Here is a 23685-nt window from a genome sequence, read left to right on the forward strand (position 1 = left end):
TCTCCTGTTCTCTCCCTCACTCTCCTGTCTCTCTCACTCTCCTGTTCTCTCCCTCACTCTCCTGTTCTCTCCCTCACTCCCTGTTCTCCTCTCACTCTCCTGTTCTCTCCCTCACTCTCCTGTTCTCTCCCTCACTCTCCTGTTCTCTCTCTCCCTCTCCTGCTCTCTCCCTCACTCTCCTGTTCTCTCCCTCACTCTCCTGTTCTCTCTCTCACTCTCCTGCTCTCTCCCTCACACTCCTGTCTCTCCCTCACTCTCCTGTTCTCTCTCTCACTCTCCTGCTCTCTCCCTCACTCTCCTGTTCTCTCCCTCACTCTCCGGTTCTCTCTCTCACTCTCCTGCTCTCTCCCTCACTCTCCTGTTCTCTCCCTCACTCTCCTGCTCTCTCCCTCACTCTCCTGTTCTCTCCCCTCACTCTCCTGTTCTCTCCCTCACTCTCCTGCTCTCTACCTCACTCTCCTGTTCTCTCCCTCACTCTCCTGTTCTCTCCCTCACTCTCCTTCTCTCTCCCTCACTCTCCTGTTCTCTCTCCCTCACTCTCCTGCTCTCTCCCTCACTCTCCTGTTCTCTCCCTCACTCTCCTGCTCTCTCCCTCACTCTCCTGTTCTCTCCCTCACTCTCCTGTTCTCTCCCTCACTCTCCTGTTCTCTCCCTCACTCTCCTGTTCTCTCCCTCACTCTCCTGTTCTCTCCCTCACTCTCCTGTTCTCTCCCTCACTCTCCTGTTCTCTCCCTCACTCTCCTGTTCTCTCTCTCACTCTCCTGTTCTCTCCCTCACTCTCCTGTTCTCTCCCTCACTCTCCTGCTCTCTCCCTCACTCTCCTGTTCTCTCTCTCACTCTCCTGTTCTCTCCCTCACTCTCCTGTTCTCTCCCTCACTCTCCTGTTCTCTCCCTCACTCTCCTGTTCTCTCTCACTCTCCTGTTCTCTCTCACTCTCCTGTTCTCTCCCTCACTCTCCTGTTCTCTCTCACTCTCCTGTTCTCTCCCTCACTCTCCTGTTCTCTCCCTCACTCTCCTTTTCTCTCCCTCGCTCTCCTGTTCTCTCTCACTCTCCTGTTCTCTCCCTCACTCTCCTGTTCTCTCTCTCACTCTCCTGTTCTCTCTCTCACTCTCCTGTTCTCTCCCTCACTCTCCAGCTCTCTCCCTCACTCTCCTGTTCTCTCTCACTCTCCTGTTCTCTCCCTCACTCTCCTGCTCTCTCCCTCACTCTCCTGTTCTCTCCCTCACTCTCCTGTTCTCTCTCACTCTCCTGTTCTCTCTCACTCTCCTGTTCTCTCTCACTCTCCTGTTCTCTCCCTCACTCTCCTGTTCTCTCACTCACTCTCCTGTTCTCTCTCACTCTCCTGTTCTCTCTCACTCTCCTGTTCTCTCTCACTCTCCTGTTCTCTCCCTCACTCTCCTGTTCTCTCTCACTCTCCTGTTCTCTCCCTCACTCTCCTGTTCTCTCCATCACTCTCCTGCTCTCTCCCTCACTCTCCTGCTCTCTCCCTCACTCTCCTGCTCTCTCCCTCACTCTCCTGTTCTCTCTCTCACTCTCCTGTTCTCTCCCTCACTCTCCTGTTCTCTCACTCACTCTCCTGTTCTCTCTCACTCTCCTGTTCTCTCTCACTCTCCTGTTCTCTCCCTCACTCTCCTGTTCTCTCTCTCACTCTCCTGTTCTCTCTCTCACTCTCCTGTTCTCTCTCTCACTCTCCTGCTCTCTCCCTCACTCTCCTGCTCTCTCTCTCACTCTCCTGCTCTCTCTCTCACTCTCCTTCTCTCTCACTTACTCCTGTTCTTCTTAACCCCTGTTCTTTCTAATTCCTGTTCCCTCTCACTCTTTATCTCTCTCTCTCTCTTTTACTGGCCTACCTTACTCCTGTGTTGATTATTTTATTACACCCTGGAAAATCTCTTGGGTTGATTTACGTCCTGTGCTAAGTTAGCTCTCCCTGGGGGTCGGGTGAGCGTGTGGTGGGGGCAGGAGGGTCGGGTGCCCCGATATAGGGAGGGCAAAATTAGCCAAGCCTACTCTGACAACTACAGCCGCAGGCCCCACTCTCCGGTGCACGGGGGACTCAGCTGAGATTCACTGGAGATCACCCCCCTTGGCTAATGTCCTGTTGTTGGTCACAGTGTAAGGCGTGAAGGCTGACCAGCCGACAAGGAACTGGGACATGCGGAGGAGGAGGAGGAGGTGGGAACCCTCATCCCCACAAACTGCCTTCCGGCTGCAAAAAAGATGATGAGGCAAAACTGAGAAACAAAGAGAGTAAAACTCGCCTATTGATTATTGAAAAGGGGGCTGATTAATATCAACCCGCCCAGAACCCAGAGTACAGGGGGTCAAAGCTGCCAGTGATTGTCTAATTGTACCCTGAATCCAGAGCTGTAGGATATATAGCGGCCACAGCGATGCCCTCCTTGCTGGGAGCCAATGGCGGCCAGGCACTGACTGGACATCCGACCAATAAAGTATCTGAACGCCGGGTTAAGCCAGTCGTTTGACGCTGCCACCATGTAGTGGCCACGCGAGTGGTATTTTCCACTAACTGGACCCCCCCGTCGGTCCGAAAAGACGTTCTGCTTACCGCACCATCGAGGCAAAGGTGAATTTCGGTGCCGGTGAGATCTCAGTTGCGTAGGCCCCTGCGCCTCAGCGATTGGCTGATCAAATCAGACCACGCATTTGAAAAACTCAGAACACAAACGCCTGCTGTGCTTCCGCGATCGGACAGCACTGACTGAACAATCCCGAGCGCGCTAATAGCTGTGCTTACAAACAAGTGTAAGAGCTCACCACATGGCCCATTTCCACCTGCTTGGAGGTGACATCCATCCAAGCACAGGGACCCGTTCCCCTGCAAACCAAAGGAACACGTTCAAGCCTTGAGCCTTTTTTTTTGAATCACCCCGGAGCCTATAGCCCTCGGTGCTCTCTCTCTCTCCACGGCAACGCCTCGGCCAATCAGAGTTGACTTGCCAACCAATCAGCACCCCTTTTTTCTCCTGTAGTGTCAATTGTTGTGTTTGTTTGAAATTTGGCGTTCTTGGGTTTGTCCCGATGAGCGGGAGAGGAGGAGCCTCGTTAACGTGTCTCTCTTTCCAGTGATATTCAAGTTCTGTACCACCAAGCGACCGTTTAATAGAGTATTTCTGACTCAGCGGCACCAGCGAGAAGTGACCCCCAGCGCAGGGAAACTGTCCGAAATTTGCAGCCATCGGAAAGGGCAAAAAATAAAATGAATAAATTGACACCAAACTCAACTCTTCTGCCTCGCAGGTGAACCAAACAAGAGTTCGGCTGCCCAAGAACCTGGGAAGAGCCCAGCTCGCTCAGTCCGGCCATTATGTCGTGGTCCAGACAGATTTCGGCCTGCAAGTACAATACGACGGGAATCACTTTGTGAAGATGACTGTGCCCAGGTGAGTACCCACGCGGACTTGAGTGCGCCAACTAGCGTTTGGTTTTGTGGTGCCCCTGTCCTCCCCTCTGCTTTCCACCTTCTTCTGCGGAGCCCCTGCCCATCGACATAGACCCTGTAGCTCGTGACATAGCGTCCGCTATCAACACTGGCGTTGGCGTATTATCCCAGACAGGGGTAAAGCAGGACATGGCGTTGTGAAGGTATTTCAGCATCTGTCCAGTTATGGCACCTCTGGGGTCGTGTCTGTGAGCCTACTGGGCGCAATGCCAGTGACGCAGGATGGCAGAATGGTCACTGCACAAGAGGAGGCCGTTCGGCTGTGCTAGCTCTCCGACAGAGCCATTCACCTAGTCCCACTCCCCCCGCCTTCTCCCCCTAACCCTGCACGTCCTTCCTTTCCCGATAATGATCCAACTCCCTCTCGAATCCCTCGATTGACTCTGCCTCCCTGCCCCCACGCTCTCAGGCAGCGCATTCCAGATCCTAACCGCTCGTCGCGTGAAAAAGTTTCTCCTCGCGTCTCCCATTGCTTCTTTTTGCCAATTACTTTAAATCGGTCCCCTCTCCTTCTCGATCCTTCCACCAACGGGAACAGTTTCTTCCTGTCAGCTCTGTCCAGGCCCCTCGTGGTTTTGAACACCTCGATCAAATTTCCCCTCAGCCTTCTCTTCTCCAAGGAAAACAGTCCCAACTTCTCCAACCTAGTCACGTAAATGAAGTCCCTCATCCCTGGAACCATTCTCGTGAATCTTTTCTGCACTGTCTCTAACTCCCTCAAATCCTTCCTAAAGTATGATGCCCAGAACAGGACACAATAGCCCACACAGCTATCAGCTACCTCCTGCTTGCTTCCATGTACATAGACTCTCCACTCACTCTCCCTGTACATGAATACACACTCACAGACACACATACACACACAGACACACACACATACTGACACAGACACACACACACAGACACACACACACAGACACACACACACAGACACACACACATACTGACACACACACACGCACAGACACACACACACACACAGACACACATACTGACACACACACAGACACACACACATACTGACACACACACAGACACACACACACAGACACACACACATACTGACACACACACACGCACAGACACACACACACACATACTGACACACACAGACACACACACATACTGACACACACAGACACACACACACAGACACACACAGACACACACACACGCACAGACACACACACACGCACACACAGACACACACACGCACACACACACACAGACACACACACACACACACAGACACACACACATACTGACACACACACACACACACACAGACACACACACACACTCACAGAAACACACACACAGACACACACACACACGCACACACACACCCACACGCACAGCCGCAGAGATCTGCACTCAGTGAGCTGGTATACCTAACCCACTGACATGTATCTAACTCACCCACATATATACAACTCTATGTACATATATTCGGCGCAGGGACAAACACCCCAACATAGGTAATTCACACTGAATTCCAATACCTGCACTCTTTAGACAGGCCTGTAATCTTGCTGATATCTTATTTAACTTGCTATAAGATGCAACTTGTTTGATGCCGATTAGCTTAACTGTGACCCCATTGTCCTTGTGCATCACTGAATCCCCCATTATCAGCAGCCTGGGGGTTACCATTGACCAGAAACTGAACTGGACCAGCCATATAAATACTGTGGCTACAAGAGCAGGTCAGAGGCTGGGAATCCTGCAGTGAGTAACTCACCTCCTGACTCCCCAAAGCCTGTCCACCATCTACAAGGCACAAGTCAGGAGTGTGATGGAATACTCCCCACTTGCCTGGATGAGCGCAGCTCCCACAACACTCAAGAAGCTCGACACCATCCAGGACAAAGCAGCCCCGCTTGATTGGCACCCCATCCACAAACATTCACTCCCTCCACCACCGACGCACAGTAGCAGCAGTGTGTGTACCATCCACAAGATGCACTGCAGCAACTCACCATACCACCTTCGACAGCACCTTCCAAACCCATGGCCACTACCACCTAGAAGGACAAGGGCAGCAGACACATGGGGACACTACCACCTGGAAGTTCCCCTCCAAGCCACTCACCATCCTGACTTGGAAATATATCGGCCGTTCCTTCACTGTCACTGGAGTCAAAATCCCGGAACTCCCTCCCTAACAGCACGATGGGTGTACCTACGCCACATGGACTGCAGCGGCTCAAGAAGGCAGCTCCCCACCACCTTCTCAAGGGGCAATTAGGGATGGGCAATAAACGCTGGGCCCGGCCAGCGACGCCCCCACATCCCCGCGAAAGAATGAAAAGTAATCTGTTGCGTGTGTGACCCTGAGCTACCATCCAGCCTGAGTGCCGTCGTTCTGGAGACCCCTCGTCCCCTCAGCCCCAGAGCGCTCTCTCCCGGTTGTTGTTGTAAAGTCCTCTTTCTCCCTCAGCTCCTACAGCGGACAGATGTGCGGACTCTGTGGCGACTTTAACGGTAATGGCGCCGACGACTACCGCAGTCCAGACGGGGCCTTGATGGTGAATAACACAATGTTCGGAGAGAGCTGGAAGACAAAGGACGATGAGGAGGAGAGGTGAGAGTCGCCTGGACGCTCAGCATGGGGTCGATGCCTTCAGTACCTCTCCCGTGTGCATCAGTTGAGATTAGACTTCAGATACAATTATTCAGGATCTCTCGACAGCCCCAAGTGAACAAGGTCATGATCCCAGTCAGCTAGCGAGCCCCAGAGGCTAGAAAAACCAGAGTTTGCATTCACATAGCGCCTTTCGCAACCTCGCGGCGCCCCAAAACAACTGGCGGCCAATTCGGCGCTTTTTGTCTTTTGAAATGTTGTCACTGTGTGGAAACACGGCGGCCGGTTTGCGCACAGCAAGCTCCCACCGACAGCAACGTGGTAGTGACCCAGCTCACCTGTTCCAGGCCCCTGTTGGTTGGTGGAAGGGTGACCATTAGTCAGAACGCTGAGGGTAAAACTACCCCCCCCACCGGATCCTCTTCCAATAGTGAGGGTTCTAGACAGGGTAGATCAGGGGTAGAAACTGCCCCCTTCGGCGGAAGGGTCCGGAAGCAGAGGACGCCATTTTGGAAGCGATTGGTAAAACGAGGGAGAAACTCTTCACTCAGCGAGCGGTTAGGAAAGGCGTGAGCGTCAACGGTTCAGCTCTGGCCTGAGGAGAGAAACGAAGGTGGGTGGGGTGGGGGTGAGAGGGTGGGGGTTGGGGGGTTTGGGGGGGTGGGTGTGGGTTGGGGGGGTTGGGGGGGAGTTGGGGTGGTTGGGGGATTTGGGGGGAGTTGGGGTGGGTGTGGGTTGGGGGATTGGGTTGGGGGATTTGGGGGAGTTGGGTTGGGGGGAGTTGGGTTGGGGGATTTGGGGAGAGTTGGGTTGGGGGGGTGGGAGTTGGAATCCCAGGGTGGCTGTGCCAACGCGGGTTTGCGGCCTGTTTTGCACGCGATCCAAAATTTTAGTGTCTGACGGACACGGGCCGGACGTTTGAACAGCCAAGCTCGGGCTGTTGACCAGCAGGACCTGCTCCCCATGACTCCACGGTAGAACAACGACGCTAACGTGCGGCGCCCTGAACACAGCCAAAGCGCCAGCAAATCACATTGAAACCGAGACGCGTAAGGAGATACTAAGCCGGGTGATCAAAGGGGCGCCTTAAAGGAGGAGAGAGAGAGAGATATGGTGGGGAGGTGGGGTTTTAGGGAGGGGAATTCCAGGCCTCAGGGCCCCAGGCAGCTGAAGGCACGGCCGCCAGTGGTGGAGCGATGGAAATCGGGGACTCGCCTCACCCTTCCTCCCTCCCCCTCCGGCCCACCGATGCTGTAGCTGTCCGAACCCTGCTCCGGAAGGGGGAAACGGTTCCATCTTCTACTGAGGCACATGCCATTCGCACAAGGTAAGCAGGGCCCCCATTTTGGGCCTGCTTCGGGCCTCTCCACTAGGCCTCATGCTGTTTGCGCATCGCTGGTTTATATCCCCCCACCCACCCTCCAAAAGCAAGCCACAACCAATGTTTAGGCATCCAGTTGTCTTATGACAGGAACACAAAGGCCCACAACGTTATGTGTCTATGTTTCAGATGTAGGACTATTGACCCACTTCCCTGCGAGAAGGATATCTTCGACAAGGTGACTGAACAGTGTGGTCTCATCACTGACCCCACAGGACCGTTCAGGTAGGAGATTTTTGAGTTACCGAAGCAAAACGCGGGAAACCTGGAATTAAAAAAGCAGGAAATGGGAGGTAACGCGGGGCCCAGGTCAGTCGGTGCCTGTGGAGAGAGAAACAAGAGTTAATGTTTCCGGGCCGGTGACTTGTCACCAGTACTGGGGGACGTTTCCAGCAGGTTAAAATAGAGGGGGCTAGGAAGGACACAAGGAAAGACCCTGACAGGGTGGAAGACAGGAGAGGTTAAATGACAAAAGGGTTGGCCTTCCAGCTCGGGACAAAGGCAGTGGTCATGGGGACAAGAAAGGGATCAAAGCTGTGCCCGGAGTGAGTGTGCTACCATCTGAAAGCAGCAGAAGCAACATAATTCAACAACTCCCTGGAGGAGGAGGCTCCACAAATATCCCCCGTCCTCAATGATGGGGGAGCCCAGCCCATCAGCGCAAAAGATAAGGCTGAAGCATTCGCAACAATCTTCAGCCGGAAGTGCCGAGTGGATGATCCATCTCAGTCTCCTCCGGAGGTCCCCAGTATCACAGATGCCAGTCTTCAGCCAATTCGATTCACTCCACGTGATGTCAAGAAACGGCTGAAGGCACTGGATACCGCAAAGGCTATGGGCCCTGACAATATCCCGGCAAATCCTTCAGCCGCTGCAGTCCATGTGGTGTAGGTACACCCACAGTGCTGTTAGGGAGGGAGTTGTTAGACTTAATATTGAGCTCAAAAGGCTGTAAAGTGCCTTAACCAAAGAATGAGGCCCTCGAGCTTGCGTTGGGCTTCATTGGAACAGTCGCAGCAGGCCAAGGACAGAGAGGTCAGTGTGTGAGCAAGATAACGCATTAAAATGACAGGCATCTATCTGGAGTCTCAGCGCCGCACTGGCGGACTGAACGGAGGTGTTCCGCAAAGCGGGCACCCCGTCAGCCTAGACCCAACCCGCTTGTCGACATCGAACCCAGTCAAGCAAACTGAAGGGAAGGGCAGGTAAATCGCTGCTTAACCTGGAAGGAGTGTGGACGGAGAGGAGAGTGGAGGTGAAAGGGGCGGGTGTTACACCCCCTACGAGTGCGTGGATTTCCAATAACAGGGGATCTTTTTTGGATCCCGCATGCAGCCAGTGGTACAGGGGTGTCGTTGGGTTTCTCCGAATGTTTATTGGGATCAAACTTAACTTTGTGAGAGTCGAGGTGAGGTGTGGAACTCCAACACCAGTGTCAAGCGCTCACAGGTCAGGTGTACCAAGAAAAAGGAAAACTTCCCCCTGCTCTATCTTAACCTAGGGGGGGAGACGGTGACGGAGTGGGAAGGCCACTGGGCTAGCAATCCAGGGGGCCCAGGGTAATGCTCTGGGGGCACATGGGTTCAAATCCCACAACGGCAACCGGTGGAATTTAAATTCAATTAATAAAATCTGGGATATAAAACTAGCCTCAGGGACATGACAACTATTAGAGCGTTGTTCAAAAAAACCCATCGGGTTCACTAATGCCCCCCCTTTAGGGAAGGAAATCTGCCGTCCTTACCCGGTCTGGCCTACATGTGACTCCAGGCCCACACAGCGACGTGGTTGGACTCTTAACTGCCCCTCAGAAATGGTCTGGTTAAACCACTCGGTTCAAGGGCAATTAGGGATGGAGCAACAAATGCTGGCCTTGCCAGCGACGCCCACACCCCATAAAGAAGAGGATAACACCAGGGTGCCATTCCTGCTATACCAGCCACGCTGCGAGGAACAGTTTAAGGCTCCTTTTCCCTTGCTGCCCACGGGGCCACGGCCGGTAGTCTCGATTTCAGTATCACCGGTCTCTCCGGCCAGCGGAGCCCAGGACCGACTCAGTGAAGGAGCAGGGGCCCAGATTCTCCCAGAGGCTGACGCGTCGAGTAACATTTGCTCCCGTTAACAGGGACTGCATCAAGGTGGTAGACCCCATGCCCTACTTCAACAACTGCGTGTACGACATGTGCCAGTTCCCAGGCTACCAGCCCACCCTGTGTGACCAGCTGCAGGCCTACACCGAGGCCTGTCAAACAGCCAAGGCCACTGTGCACAACTGGAGGACCCCGGACTTCTGCAGTGAGCCAGCACACGTTATGTTCTGGGGGTGTGGGGGAGTGTCGGGGGGGGAGTGGGAGGGGTGGGGGGGGGGGGTTGTGGGGGTTTGGGGGGTGGGGGAGTGTGAGGGGTGGGGAGCGGGTGGTGGGGTGGGTGGTGGGCGGGGGGAGTGGGGTGGGGTGGGTGTGGGTTGGGGGGTTTGGGGGGGTGGGTGTGGGTTGGGGGATTTGGGGGGGTGGGGGGGAGTTGGGGTGGTTGGGGGATTTGGGGGAGTTAGGGTGGGTGTGGTTTGGGGGATTTATGGGGGTAGGTGGGGTTGAGGGATTTAGGGGGGAGTTGGGTTGGGGGATTTGGAGGGAGTTGGGTTGGGGGGGAGTTGGGGTGGGAGTTGGGTTTGGGGAGTTGGAGTGGGTGTGGGTTGGGGGATTTGGGGGGAGTTGGGAGTGGGTTGGAGGGGAGTTGGGGTGGGTGGGGTGGGTGTGGGTTGGGGGAGTGGGTGTGGGTTGGGGGATTTGGGGGGAGTTGGGGTGGGTGGTGTGGGTTGGGGGAGTGGGTGTGGGTTGGGGAATTTGGGGGGAGGTTGGGTGGGTGTGGGTTGGGGGAGTGGGTGTGGGTTGGAGGGGGAGTTGGGGTGGGTGTGGGTTGGGGGGGGAGTTGGGGTGGGTGGGAGTGGGGTTGGGTTGGGGTGGGGGGTTGGGGTTGGTTGGGGGAGATTCGGGTGATTTCTGGTGGGGTTTTCCCATCTGAAAGCTTTTGACTATTGAAAAAAAATTGCTCGGTGATGCCCGGGGTCTTTTTCTCTCTCCCCCCCTTCCCTCCCCCTCCCTCCCCCCCCCCTCCCCTCCCCTCCCTCTCCCCCCCTCCCCTCCCCTCCCCAAAAGGCCGGGGGGTGGAGGGTGGGGGGGAGGTGGGGGTGGGGAGTTTCTGGATTTCCCTGTTAGGACCACGGTGGGATATCGGAACTCGACCGGGCCAAACCCCCCCACCCCTCTTACTTAATGTTGGCTGAACCCCTGAGAGAAAATGGCTGGACACCTCCCCCCCACCCCCACCTCCCCCCACCACCCCTCCCCCACCCCACCACCGCTCCCCCACCCCCCACCACCCCACCCCCACCACCCCTCCCGCACCCCCGCCACCCCTCCCCCGCCATCCCTCCCCCACCCCCACCACCCCTCCCCCCACCTCCCCTCCCCCACCCCACCACCCCTCCCCCGCCACCCCTCCCCCGCCCCCCACACCCTCCCCCCACCTCCCCTCCCCCACCCCCACCACCCCACCCCCACAACCCCTCCCCCCACCACCCCTCCCCCACCACCACCCCTCACCCTTACAGTGTCCCTCCTATAAAGTGCACCCCCTGTGACCCCAGTTATCTGGACTGCGCCTTTAATACCTCGTCTCGAGGGAGACGCGGCAGCACTTTTGTTGCGTGACCACTTTCCATTTTTTCACAGCTCCACCATGCCCGGCAAACTCCCAGTACAACCTGTGCGCCAGCCTGTGCCCCAACACCTGTACCCAGCCCAATGCCAGCTGTTCAACTCAATGCATTGAGGGATGCGACTGTGACCCCGGATATGTTCTCAGTGACAACAAGTGCGTTCCCTTCTCCGACTGTGGGTGCTCGAACCCACAGGGTGACTATCACATGGTGAGTACCCTTCACACTCACACACATACATACATGCACACACACATGCACACTCACGCGCACTCAAACACGCACACTCAAACACACATGCACGCACACACACACTCTCACGCACACACATAGATGCACACACACACACACACACACACACACACCCCCGTTCACAAACAGACACACATGCACGCATGAACACATACACACAGGCACACACCCTCACACACACAGATGCGCACACACACACACACACTCAAACACACATGCACACACACACCCGCACGCACACACTCAAACACGCACACTCAAACACACACACATGCACACTCATACACACACTCAAACACAAAGGCGCACACAAATGCACACACACAACGCACACACATGTGCGTGCACACACAAACACACACACACACGCTCTCACAAACAGACACACACGCATGAACACATACACACAGACACAGATGCGCGTGCACATACACACACAATTTATCCACAATCCCTTGGTAACCTCTACCATCAACAACAAAAGACTGGGCTGTGATGCCCTCCATGGTCAGATAGCCTGTGCACCCGCCATCTAGGCGCACACTGGGAGCGGGTCCACCTGTGGCCAAAGAGCCATACATCAGCGGCGCGATGGGGGAGGGGAGGTCACCAGTCAGAGTAAAGTCGAGGAGGTGGTGAGAGTGATAACTGGAAGGACAGCCAATATAAAATAAAGGATATAATTCTATAGAGGGGTGCAGGAGTGGCGGGGTGGGGTATTGTTGAATGTGGCAGGGCAGAGAGCATACCCGATCCTGGGCTTTATAAATACAGGCATGGAGACAGAAGCAAGGGAAGTGATGATGGACCTTAATAAAACACTGGTTCAGCCGCAACTAGAGGATTGTGTCCAGTTGTGGGCACCACACTTAGGAGAGATGTGAAGGCGTTAGAGAGGATGCAGAAAAGAATCTCGAGAATGGTTCCAGGGATGAGGGACTTTAGTTACGTGGATGGATTGAAGAAACCAGGGCTGCTCTCCCTGGAGAAGAGAAGGTTGAGAGAAGACTTGCTGGAGGTGTTCAAAATCAGGAGGGGCCTGGAGAGAGTAAGAGAGGGAAGCATCGAGAATCAGAGGGCACCGATGTGAGGCGATTGGCAAAAGAACCCAAAGGCGACGGGAGGGAAAACATTTTGCGATGGCTCAGGTCAGAAATGCGCCGCCTGAGAGCGTGGTTAGGGCAGAGTCAATGGTGGCTTTCAGAAGGGAATTGGATCATTCTCTGCAGAGAGAAGGTTTGAAGGGCTGTGGGGGAGCTGAGTCGCCTTTACAGAGGGGTGGCACGTGCGTGGAGGGGCCGAACGGCCTCCTCCCGCGCTGTAACCATTCTTGGAGCCCACGGTTCATGTCAGGACCTCTCTCTCTCTCTCTCTCTCCGCTCGCAGATCAACGAGTCCTGGTACCTCCCAGGGTGCAAGGAGAAATGTACCTGCGTCAGCCCAAAGAAAGCTGAGTGCCGGAAGATGGGCTGCTCACCGTTGGAGATATGCAACCTTTTGGATGGCGTCTACGGCTGCCACCCCAAAGGTAAGGTTTTGCTTTCGTTCGGGGGGTGGGTGTCGCTGGCAAGGCTGGCATTAATCGCCCACCCCCTCGAACTGAGCGGCTTGCCAGTGGTGAGGGCCTGGAGTCACGTGTAGGCCGGACCGGGTAAGGACGGCAGATTTCCTTCCCTGAAAGACATCAGTGCACCAGATTGGGTTTTTTAATGACAAATCGGTGAGGGTTTCCCGGTCACTTGCTGATTTCCAGGTTTTTATTCATTGGAATTCAAGCTACCTGGGTGGTTTTTGAACCCATGTCCTCAGGCAGTTATCCTGGGTAGCTATAGCCCCAGTGAGGTGACCATGTGAGCTATTGGAAAAGCACTGGGTCCGATCTTCTGTCCATCTGACCTCAGTCGAGGAGCAACCATCCCTTGGTCGATGATCCACCCTCCCACTCTCTCAAGCCAGGGGCCACAAGGCCTCCATTCTCGACCTCAGGTTTCAGGCCTAGGGCCTCTCGGTACTTTTGCGCTCACTGCCTTCGCCAACGAGCCGTCCTGGGCGTTGGCGGACTCCGACGTGGTGGCTGCGCTCTTCCAACCTGTTGACCAGCAGCAACAGAAACAAAAATACCTGGAAAAGCTCAGCAGGTCTGGCAGCATCTGCGGAGAGGAACACAGTTAACGTTTCGAGTCCGAATGACCCTTCAACAGAACTAAGGAGAAATAGAAGAGAGGTGAAATATAAGCTGGTTTAAGGGGGGTGGGGGTGGGACAGGTAGAGCTGGATAGAGGACCAGTGATAGGTGGAGATAACCAAAAGATGTCATAGACAAAAGGACAAAGAGGTGTTGAAGGTGGTGATATTATCTGAGGAATGTGCTAATTAAGGGTAGAAAGCTGGACGAGCAAGGTACAGATAGCCCTAGTGGGGGTGGGGGGGAAGGGATCGAAATAGGCTAAAAGGTAGAGATAAACAATGGGTGGAAATACATTTAAAAATAATGGAAATAGGTGGGAAAAGAAAAATCTATATAAATTATTGGAAAAAAAAGGGGGATCGGAAAGGGGGTGGGGATGGAGGAGAGAGTTCATGATCTAAAGTTGTTGAACTCAATATTCAGTCCGGAAGGCTGTAAAGTGCCTAGTCGGAAGATGAGGTGCTGTTCCTCCAGTTTGCGTTGGGCTTCACTGGAACAATGCAGCAGGCCAAGGACGGACATGTGGGCATGAGAGCAGGGTGGAGTGTTAAAATGGCAAGCGACAGGGAGGTCTGGGTCATGCTTGCAGACAGACCGAAGGTGTTCTGCAAAGCGGGTCACCCAGTCTGTGTTTGGTCTCTCCAATGTCGAGGAAACCGCATTGGGAGCAGCGAATGCAATAGACTAAATTGAGGGAAATTCAAGTGAAATGCTGCTTCACTTGAAAGGAGTGTTTGGGCCCCTTGGACGGTGAGGAGAGGGGAAGTGAAGGGGCAGGTGTTGCACCTTCTGCGGTTGCGTGGGAAGGTGCCGTGGGAGGGGGTTGAGGTGTAGGGGGTGATGGAGGAGTGGACCAGGGTGTCCGATCCCTGTGGAATGCCGCCGGGGTGGGTGGGGTGAAGGGAAGATGTGTTTGGTGGTGGCATCATGCTGGAGTATTTCCAGGTATTTTTGCTTTAGTTTTGGATTTCCAGCATCCACAGGTTTTTTTGCTTTCACCTTACTATTGACCAGCAGGTCCTGCCAGGCCATTGTCCAATGGTGAGTCACAGCCGACACCATGTGATAGGAAGTAGTCAGGACGTTGACAGGAAGTTGGGATGCCAGTCCTCCAGGACTCTCCCTGAGGGTCCCAGGAATGAACGATTAAATCCCCGCCACCCCCAACGCTGCTGTGGGCATTTCAGGAGATAAACCCCAGGAGCGTTGAAATAAAATACGTCATTTTTTTCCCCCCTCTATTTTAATTGAACAATTATTTTTGGGCGGGATAAAAATGTTGGAGATGGGCGGGGGTGGGGGTGGGGAGGAGGGGGACAAGGGATGTCTGATTGACAGGTGAGAATCATCCAGTCAGGACAATTGGCTTTCCGAATTGGCGTGGGAAGGTGGTGAGAATCGGGATGGGCGGGGGCAACTAATGGCAGGGGTGTCGGGGGTGCGGTTGGGTGGGGAGTGGCGTCAGGTGGTCATGTGGTGAAACTTGCCCAATCAGAGTTGGCGATCTTATTGGGAACACAAGCCCGTTACTCACGCAGTGACCCATGACCCCGTACAGTGACCACCCACCGCCATCGAATATCCCCCACTTCAGTCCAAGTACAATGTCAGAGAATTGACCCCCCACTCCCCAACCCCGCTGGTCTCTTACAGGATACGAAACGTGCGTCGCCTCGGGAGACCCCCACTACAAGACCTTCGACAGACTCTCTTACGACTTCATGGGGAACTGCACCTACACCTTCACCAAGCTCTGCAACCTCTCCTCCTCCTCCGGCCTGCCCAGCTTCAACGTGGAGACCAGCAACGAGCACCGGGGCAGGATCACGCGCGTCTCCTACGTCAAGGCCGTCCACATCGACGTCCACGGGCACCGCGTCACCCTGGCGAAGAACCGGAGGGTCATCGTGAGTATCTCGGGGGGGAAAGCAAGGAGGGGGTCCTTCTCTACCAGGCTTCCTGGTGTTGGGGGGGTCGCAGTCTCGTGGGGTCCGATGTCAAAGAGCGGGAGGCACTTCACAGCTTTCCCTTTCAGACCCGGTCGCTTTTTGCAATCCAATTCCCAAATCGCGCACAGCAAGATCCCACAAACAAGAATGGCAAGACAGCCTTGTTTTTAAGTGAAGTTGGTCGGGGGATAAATATTTTTCCGGCCGCACTAGGGAAACCACCCCCCCCCCTCCTCTCGGAATCGTAGAACAGTTACAGCACAGGAGGAGGCCATTTGGCCCATCAGGTATATGCCAGCTCTCTGCCGCCAATAACTCAACGAGTCCCTCCAGCCCTGCAAACAGTTTTCTCTTCAGGTAATTACCCAATTCCCTTTGGAAAGCCATGATTGACTCTGCCTCCCCAACACTCTCAGGCAGCGCATCCCAGATCCTAACCGCTCGCTGGGGGTGAAAAAGTTTCTCCTCCTGTCTCCATAGCTTCTTTTGCCAATCGCCTTCAATCTGGTTCTCAATCCTTCCGCCAATTGGAACGGTCTCTCCCTATCTACCCTGTCCAGACCCCTCATGGTTTTGAACAACTCGATCCAATCTCCTCTCTGCCTTCTCCTCTCCAAGGAGAAACGAGATAGGTAAAGGTAGGTGGGTTTTAACTCCAGAGTTCCTGATCTGCGCACCTCGCTGAAGGGATCTGGGCCACTCGCTGCCTCTTCCCTTGTTTGATCCAGCAGACGGCCTATAAAAACCCAACGATCCATTGGAATCGAATCCGGGGCGATCAGCAATGCTTCAGTAAAGCCTAATCAACAGGCTGCCCACAAACATTTACTACCGCTGACACCTTAATGAAAACAAAGAGGCCAAGATTCAGACTTAATGTGTGGTTTAAGCACGCAGGCCGCGCGAAGGCTACAAAAAAGGTTCCCTATTCCACCGGCATCAAACCTGTACAAACCGTCAAGGGAAAGCGTAACTCCAGGAAACGGCTATTCACCCACCGACGCTCCGGATTTCTTTCCCTAGTCAGGGCCTCGGCTCCTCAGGACACCAGGAATGTTCAGGCTTGCCCTGCTGCCCAGCTCCTGGCTGCAGCCCTGCTCCCCTCTCTCTCTCTCTCTCTCTCTGTCTCCATGAGGCTTCTCAGTCCTCAGGGGTGCTGCCAATCAGTCTGACGGGGTCTTGAATTTCCCCCCTTCCTGGCTCTTTAGCCACCCTCGTGGATTTTAAACTGCCCTAGGCTCCTGACTCACTGCCGCTCACAAGCCCTTGAGTTTGGCCTGGCTGATTTCTCCCTCACCCTGGTGGGGTCTGGCTCCGCCCCCACCGCTTGTCGAAGACGCTGCTCAGCGTCCCATGGTGGGGGGGGGGGGGGACCAGTTCCCCTGCTCACTGGTCGCCCCCCCCCCCCACCATCGCCACCTGCTGCCGGGGGCCCCTGCTACACACAGTTGAAGGTCCGATTGATGTGACAAGTCCGCGAATCAGGCCTGAGTCGAGCTGGTGTTGATTGTACTGTCCATTTGTGCGCAGGCTCAGTTGACGACACCATCTTGGGTCGGTACACGTGGCAATTTAGGCTCCAGGGTCCTGCACCTCCACCCCACCCCACCCCCTCACCCTGACCCCAACCCCCCCGAATCTGCCCACGAAAACAAACCAACCAAGGCAGTCGTGCAAATAATTATCGGGCCCGACTTCAACTCCCTCCAAACCCCATTCACTTGACACGGGGTTAAAATCGGGCCCTAGACTAAGAACAGGGCCAAATGGCCTCCTTCTGTGCCGTTAAGGCTCTGTGATTCTGTGAAGAGCGTCCATTTCCTCAGGTGGGGAGTGGGGGTGGGAGGGCTGAGGGGGGTGGGCGGGTGGGGGGAGGGGGCAGGGGAGGGTGCAGGTGATGGGGGAGGGGGGTGCGGGCGATGGGGGGTGAGGGTGAGGGGGGTGAGGGTGAGGGTGGTGCGGACAATGGGGGGGGTGAGGGGGTGGGGGTGGGGTAGGGGGTGTGGGCGATGGGGGGAGGGGGTGGGGGTGATAGGGTGGGGGTGGGGAGTGGGGGTGGGGGTGTGAGCGATGGGGGGAGGGGAGTGGGTGTGATGGGGAAGGGGGTGGGGGTGATGGGGGAAGGGGTTGGGGTGGGGTGAGGGTGTGGGCGATAGGGATAGGGTGTTGGGGTGGGGTGGGCGATGGGGTGGGGGGTGAGGGGCCGGCGATGGGGGGAGGGGGGTGGGGGTGATGGGGGAGGGGGTGGGGGTGGTGAGGGGGTGGGGGTGGGGTTGGTGTGGGCGGTGGGGGTGGGGGTGTGGGCGATGGGGTTGAAGGGGCGGGCGATGGGGGGAGGGGGTGATGGGGGAGGGGGTGTGGGTGGGAGTGGGGGTGGTCGGGGGAGGGGGTGGGGGTGGTGTGGGCGATGGGGGGGTTGAGGGGGCGGGCGATGGGGGGAGGTGGTGTGGCGATGGGGGGGTTGAGGGGGCGGGCGATGGGGGCCGGTGTGGGGGGTAGTTCCCAGCGAGGGTCTGACTGTGCCTCTGACGGTGCTACTCTCCCCCCTCTCACAGATGGACGGGCCAACGGTCAACCTTCCCGCGTTTGTGGACGACAAGCTGGAGATTCGGGTCAGCGGCGGCTTTGTGGCGCTGGGGACGGACTTCGGCCTGTGGGTGCGCTACGACGGGAACCATTACGTGGACGTCACCGTCCCGTCTTCCTACGCGGGACAGCTCTGCGGACTGTGCGGTGAGTTCCAGAGGGAACGGGACCCTCCTCCTCTCCCTAAACTACAAAACAAAGTTTACAAATCAATAAATTCAACTACAATCAATAAACGCGGTGGGGGAGGGGGTGGGTAACTAAAACAAAACTGAACTAATTAACCCAAAATATCATTACCGGCAGGGTGGGTGGTGAAGATGCCCCCATCCCCACAGTGCCCACCTGTTGGGGAAGGTCTCCCACTCCTCTATTGGGGCTAGAAAGGTTCAGTTATGAAGACTGCATAGGTTAGTACCCACTTGAGTACAGGAGGACTGAGGGGCGACCTAACCGGGGTCTTTAACAGATTAGGTAGGGTCAAGAGCGATGGGCAAGGGGCTCGAGGGTTATGGGACCCAGGGGGGTAGATAGGGCTTGGATATAGCTCAGCCCGTGACCTAACGGAAGAGCGGTGGAACTAGCTAGAGGGGCCGAGTGGCCAGGGTCAGAGTGTACCACACGGGTCACCGGGAGACCACCAGGACTGGGGCAGCAAGGAGGGGAGGAGAAGCGTGATGACTGAACTCCGAAAGGCCTGGATAGAGTGGGTGTGGGGGAAGATGTTTCCATTAGTAGGAGAGACTAGGACCCGAGGGCACAGCCTCAGAGTAAAGGGAAGACCTTTTAGAACAGAGATGAGGAGAAACTTCTTTAGCCAGAGAGTGGTGAATCTATGGAATTCATTGCCACAGAAGGCTGTGGAGGCCAAGTCATTGAGTGTATTTAAGACCGAGATAGATAGGTTCTTGATTGGTAAGGGGATCAAAGGTTACGGGGAGAAGGCGGGAGAATGGGGTTGAGAAACTTATCAGCCACGATTGAATGGCGGAGCAGGCTCGATGGGCTGAATGGCCTAATTTCTGCTCCTACGTCTTATGGTCTTGTGGACTGGGCAGCCGATTCCTTTCCAGACTTTGGCCCCCCGAGCTTTAATTAAGGTTGGATCAGAACCCAATAGCTGAAGCCAACAGAGTTTAGAGTGGAGGAGTGCAAAGGTATGCCCATTAGCGTAAGCATAGCTGTCGGCATTTCTCCCTCGCAATCTTATCTTGCCTTCCCCTGAAATAAACCCACGCAATCTCCCTCAACCAATCCTTGTGGGCGCGGGTTCCACGTCTCCTGGGTAGCAAAGTTTCTCCTGAATTCCCGGCCGGGTTTATCAGGGAAGGTCTCTATGTTTGCGCCCCCCTGGTTCTGGTCTCCCTGCCAAGCGGAAACGCCTTCTCTACGTCTGCCCTCTCGAACCCCTTCGTAATTTTAAAACCCTCTTATTCGCACCCCTCGTCCTCCTCTTTCCTGGAGGGAAGGGCTCCAACCGATGGCTGTTAACCTCTCCATTTTGGCCTCGCACCGCACCCCCCCGGAAGGTTCTTGTCCTGCACCTTCTTTGATGCCCGCGGGTGAGGGAGGGGAGGCGCTGAGGGAGATCGAGGGGAAGGGTCGCTCAATCGGCCAAACATCGGCCTCCAAGGCCCAAGGACCCGGGGAAGAGAATTCTTCCCGATTCTCGTGGGGGTTTGGTGGGGGGGGGGGATGGGATTGGGGATGGGGACGGTGGTCATTTCTTCCTGAGTTGGGAGACCAGGAAATCCCCCCCTCACCTCCACCACCCCACCCCCCCCAACCCCCCGCCTCGTTACCCTAGCAACGCGGCCTCCACCCAGGCGGGAAAGGCCCTTAAGCCCCGTCCCGGCGCCCAATGGCATCGCCGCCCTCTCTTGTTCCTCACCTTCGACCCCCCCCACCTCAAAGGTGAGGGAGGTCATCCCCGCTCGCACCTATCCCAGTGGCCAAAGGCCCTTCGTCCCGTCGAGGTCAGGCTCCGACAGGCTGTGGCGACTAAAGGCCTCACTGTTTTCCGATGCAGGGAACTACAACGGAATCAGCTCCGACGACAACCTCAAGCCCGATGGCGATGATGCCGACAGTTTTAAGGAGCTCGGGGCGAGCTGGCTGGTGCCAGGCACTGACACTCAGTAAGTGCAGGCTTTAATTTACTTATTGGATAACAGCCTTGCTGTCGCTGCATAATTCCCCGCTGACGCCTCTGAATCTTTCAGCTAACGTAGGAAAACACATCTCATTGTTAAGCACCGGTTCGCTGCCCACAACCCCCTGGATCAGACGGACTGTTAGCCCCGTGACCCTAACTAATGCCTCCCCTCGCCAGTCAGTGGGTCTGAGGGCCCAATTTCGTGTTTCATTGACAAGCCGAATGATATTAGCCGATCTGCACCGTCTCACGTTGAAGCGCCAATCGCCAAACACACATCCCCCCCCCTACACACACACACACACACACACACCCCCGCATCACGGAGATAGGATCACACAGCACGGACGGAGGCCATTCAGCCCATCGTGCCTGTGCTAGCCCTTTGGAAAGAGCTATCCAATGAGTCCTGCGCTCCCCCTGCTCTTTCCCCAGCAGCCCTGCACCCCTCTCCTTTCAGGCGTTTGCCCCGATTCCCTTTGGGAAGTTAAGATTGAACCAGGCAGCGATTTCCGGATTCGAACAACGCGATCTCCCTCTTTGCTCCTTTGCCAATTATCTTACACCCGTAATAAGAGCCAAGTCCTGCGGAGTCTGGAGATCTGAAATGGAAACGGAAAGTGCTGGAAAAGCTCGGTGGGTCCGGCAGCCTCCGCGGAGAGAGAAATTGAGTTAACGTTTCGAGTCCAATGAGGCCCATCTTCAGACTGGGCTCGAGACTCCATCTTGACTCCGTCTCTCTCTCTCTCTCTCTCTCTCTCTCCCCACAGACACTGCCCGGCACCCCCCCTGAGCTTTTCCAGCACTTTTCATTTTCATGCCTTATACCTGCGTCCGCTGGTTACCCGCCCTCCCATCTGTGGGAAGGGTTCTCTCCTTATTTACCTCGCCCTGAGCCCCCTCCTGGTTTTGGACACCTCCAATAAGTCTCCTCTCAGCCTTCCCTGCTCTCACACTGAGTCCTTTCCCAAAACTTATTTTGTAGCGTTCAATTGTTCTGTGTTTGATTGTGTGAGTCTGTTTACTATTGATGCTCACCGTGCTCGACTGGTTAAGCCTGGGCGTGGACTCTGAGAAAAGTAAACTAAGCTGGAAGCCAGAGCTGAAGCATGGAGTAGACATCTTAAAGCACTGAAAATGAAGTTCCTACATACATATATAGGTGGTGTGTCATCTCTGCATAGATCTGAGGTATAACGATGTACAACATACTTCATTCATTCGATCTGCGATATTCACAGGTGCACCCATGAAGACCCACACTCAGACTGTGACAAGGACGAATTTGCGAAGCCTCAGAGCTGTGGATTTATCAAGGACCCGAAAGGTAAGGGTCCCAAACCACCCATGGCTACAGAGGGGAGATTACCGGGGTGGGAGAAACCATGTAGACTACAAACAGACCCATAGGAATTCTACCAGTTGAAAGCACATGGATGAGCTGTCATGGTCCCTAGGGGAACTAGACAAATGGGAATCACTGGAATGGATCAAACACAGAGCCAAGGGAGCTTTTATTGAGGGAGGCGGTGACAGAGCGGTAATGTCGCTGGACTAGTAATCCCGAGGCCCAGGCTAAAGCCCTGGGGACACAGGGTCAAATCCCACCACGGCTGGTAGAACTTAAATCAATGAATAAATCTGGAATTATAAAGTGAGCCTCAGTCGCGGTGACTATGAAACTATCTTCGATTGTTGTAAAAACCCCATCGGGTTCACTAATGCCCCCCCTTTAGGGAAGGAAATCTGCCGTCCTTACCTGGTCCGGCCTACATGTGACTCCAGACCCACACAGCAATGTGGTTGGACTCTTAACTTGCCCCCTCTGAAATGGCCGAGCGAGCCCAGTCAAGTTCAAGGGGCAATTAGGGACGGGGCAACAAAAGTACTCACAGGAACCCTGTGATAGGGTTATACACAAATGTTTGCCCAAGATATTCAGGGCACGGTACAGAGAGGGTGGGTGGGTTTCCCCTGGTTGGGGGAGCCCAGAAAGAGGGTGGGTGGGTTTCCCCTGGTTGGGGGAGCCCAGAATGAGGGGGGGGGCCGAGCCTTAAAAATGAGAGCCCGGCCGTTCAGGGGCGATGTCAAGGGAGCACTTCCTCACACAAAGGGGAGTGGAAATCTGGAACTCTCTCCTCCCCACCCCCACCCCCACCCCCACCCCCAAAAAACTGTTGAGGCTGGGGGTTTAATTGGAGCTTTTAGGACTGAGATGGGCAGTTTACTCCTTAGCGAATGTGTGTAAACCAGAACTGCACACAGTACTCCAGCTGTGGCCTCACCAAAGTTCTATACAACTCCAACATCACCTCCCTACTTTTGTAATCTATGCCTCGATTGATAAAGGCAAGTGTCCCATATGCCTTTTTCACCACCCCACTGACATGCCCCTCTGCCTTCAGAGATCGATGGACACGCACGCCAAGGTCCCTTTGTTCCTCAGAACTTCCTAGTGTCATGCCGTTCATTGAATACTTCCTTGTCAAATTACTCCTTCCAAAGTGTATCACCTCACACGTTTCAGGGTTAAATTCCATCTGCCCATTTGACCATCCCGTCTATATCTTCCTGTAGCCCGAGACACTCAACCTCACCGTTAACCACCCGGCCAATCCTTGTGTCAATCCTTCTGTGTTCCTCAAACTCTGGCCTCTTCTCCAACCCCTCTGCTCTGTCTTCAGCCTCCTGGGCCCTAAGCTCTGGAATTCCCTCCCTAACCCTCTCCGCCTCTCTCTCCTCCTTTAGGTCGCTCCTTAAAACCTATCCTCTTTGACCCAAGCTTTGGTTCAGCTGGCCGAATATCCCCTTGTGTGACTGGGTGTCGGTTTTTGTTTGAGACCACCCCTGTCAAGTGCCTCGTAGAGCCAACGCAGCACAGGAGGGAGGCCAATCGGCCCATCGAGCCCATCGGATGGCCTGCGGCCAAAAGGTGCTACGTAAATGCAAGTGGTCGTTGGGGGCTCGAGATCATTTAAATTTTTTCCCCGATCTCTGTTTCAGGTCCGTTCCACGAATGTAACAAGCTCGTTTCTCCGGAGCAGTCCTTCAAGGACTGCGTGTTCGATCTGTCCTGTGGACCGAGTGAGGATATGGCGGCGCTCTGCTTGGCGATCCAGTCCTACGCAACCCTCTGCGCCCAGGCCGGAGTTCCCGTGACCTGGAGAACCAAGACCTTCTGCCGTAAGTAGCTCTTTCAAACCAGTCGACCAGCCTTGAAAAGTACAGGACAGGTTCACGAATGCACAGTCAAAACCAACAAAGCATCTTTCCCAAGCCAGACAGGGTGCGGAATGGAGATGTGTAGAGGAACTGAGGGTGCTTGGGAACCAAGCAGGCTTCCCGGCACTGTCCCGTAATTAGGATCTTTGGCCGGCAACCCGGAACATGGCTTCCCAGGAGAAACTT

At 55.2% G+C, this 23685-nt stretch overlaps 1 protein-coding gene across 1 annotated transcript in view; it reads left to right on the top strand.

Moving 5' to 3' along the window:
• The window catches only part of LOC144676206 (zonadhesin-like), a gene marked incomplete at its 3' end in the record, with an annotated part of 38436 nt that extends 14976 nt beyond the window's left edge, over positions 1-23460 (top strand). The window contains exons 4-14 of the mRNA XM_078536693.1: positions 3263-3405; positions 5905-6048; positions 7559-7654; positions 9555-9724; positions 11161-11357; positions 12786-12927; positions 15241-15494; positions 18092-18269; positions 20152-20260; positions 21519-21604; positions 23281-23460. Coding sequence (XP_078392819.1) covers positions 3263-3405; positions 5905-6048; positions 7559-7654; positions 9555-9724; positions 11161-11357; positions 12786-12927; positions 15241-15494; positions 18092-18269; positions 20152-20260; positions 21519-21604; positions 23281-23460 — 1699 coding nt within the window. The remainder of the gene's footprint in view (positions 1-3262; positions 3406-5904; positions 6049-7558; positions 7655-9554; positions 9725-11160; positions 11358-12785; positions 12928-15240; positions 15495-18091; positions 18270-20151; positions 20261-21518; positions 21605-23280) is intronic.
• Positions 23461-23685: the final 225 nt, after the last annotated feature.

This window comes from Cetorhinus maximus, unplaced genomic scaffold (assembly GCF_964194155.1).
Source record: "Cetorhinus maximus unplaced genomic scaffold, sCetMax3.hap1.1 HAP1_SCAFFOLD_1423, whole genome shotgun sequence".
NCBI classification, from domain to species: domain Eukaryota; kingdom Metazoa; phylum Chordata; class Chondrichthyes; order Lamniformes; family Cetorhinidae; genus Cetorhinus; species Cetorhinus maximus.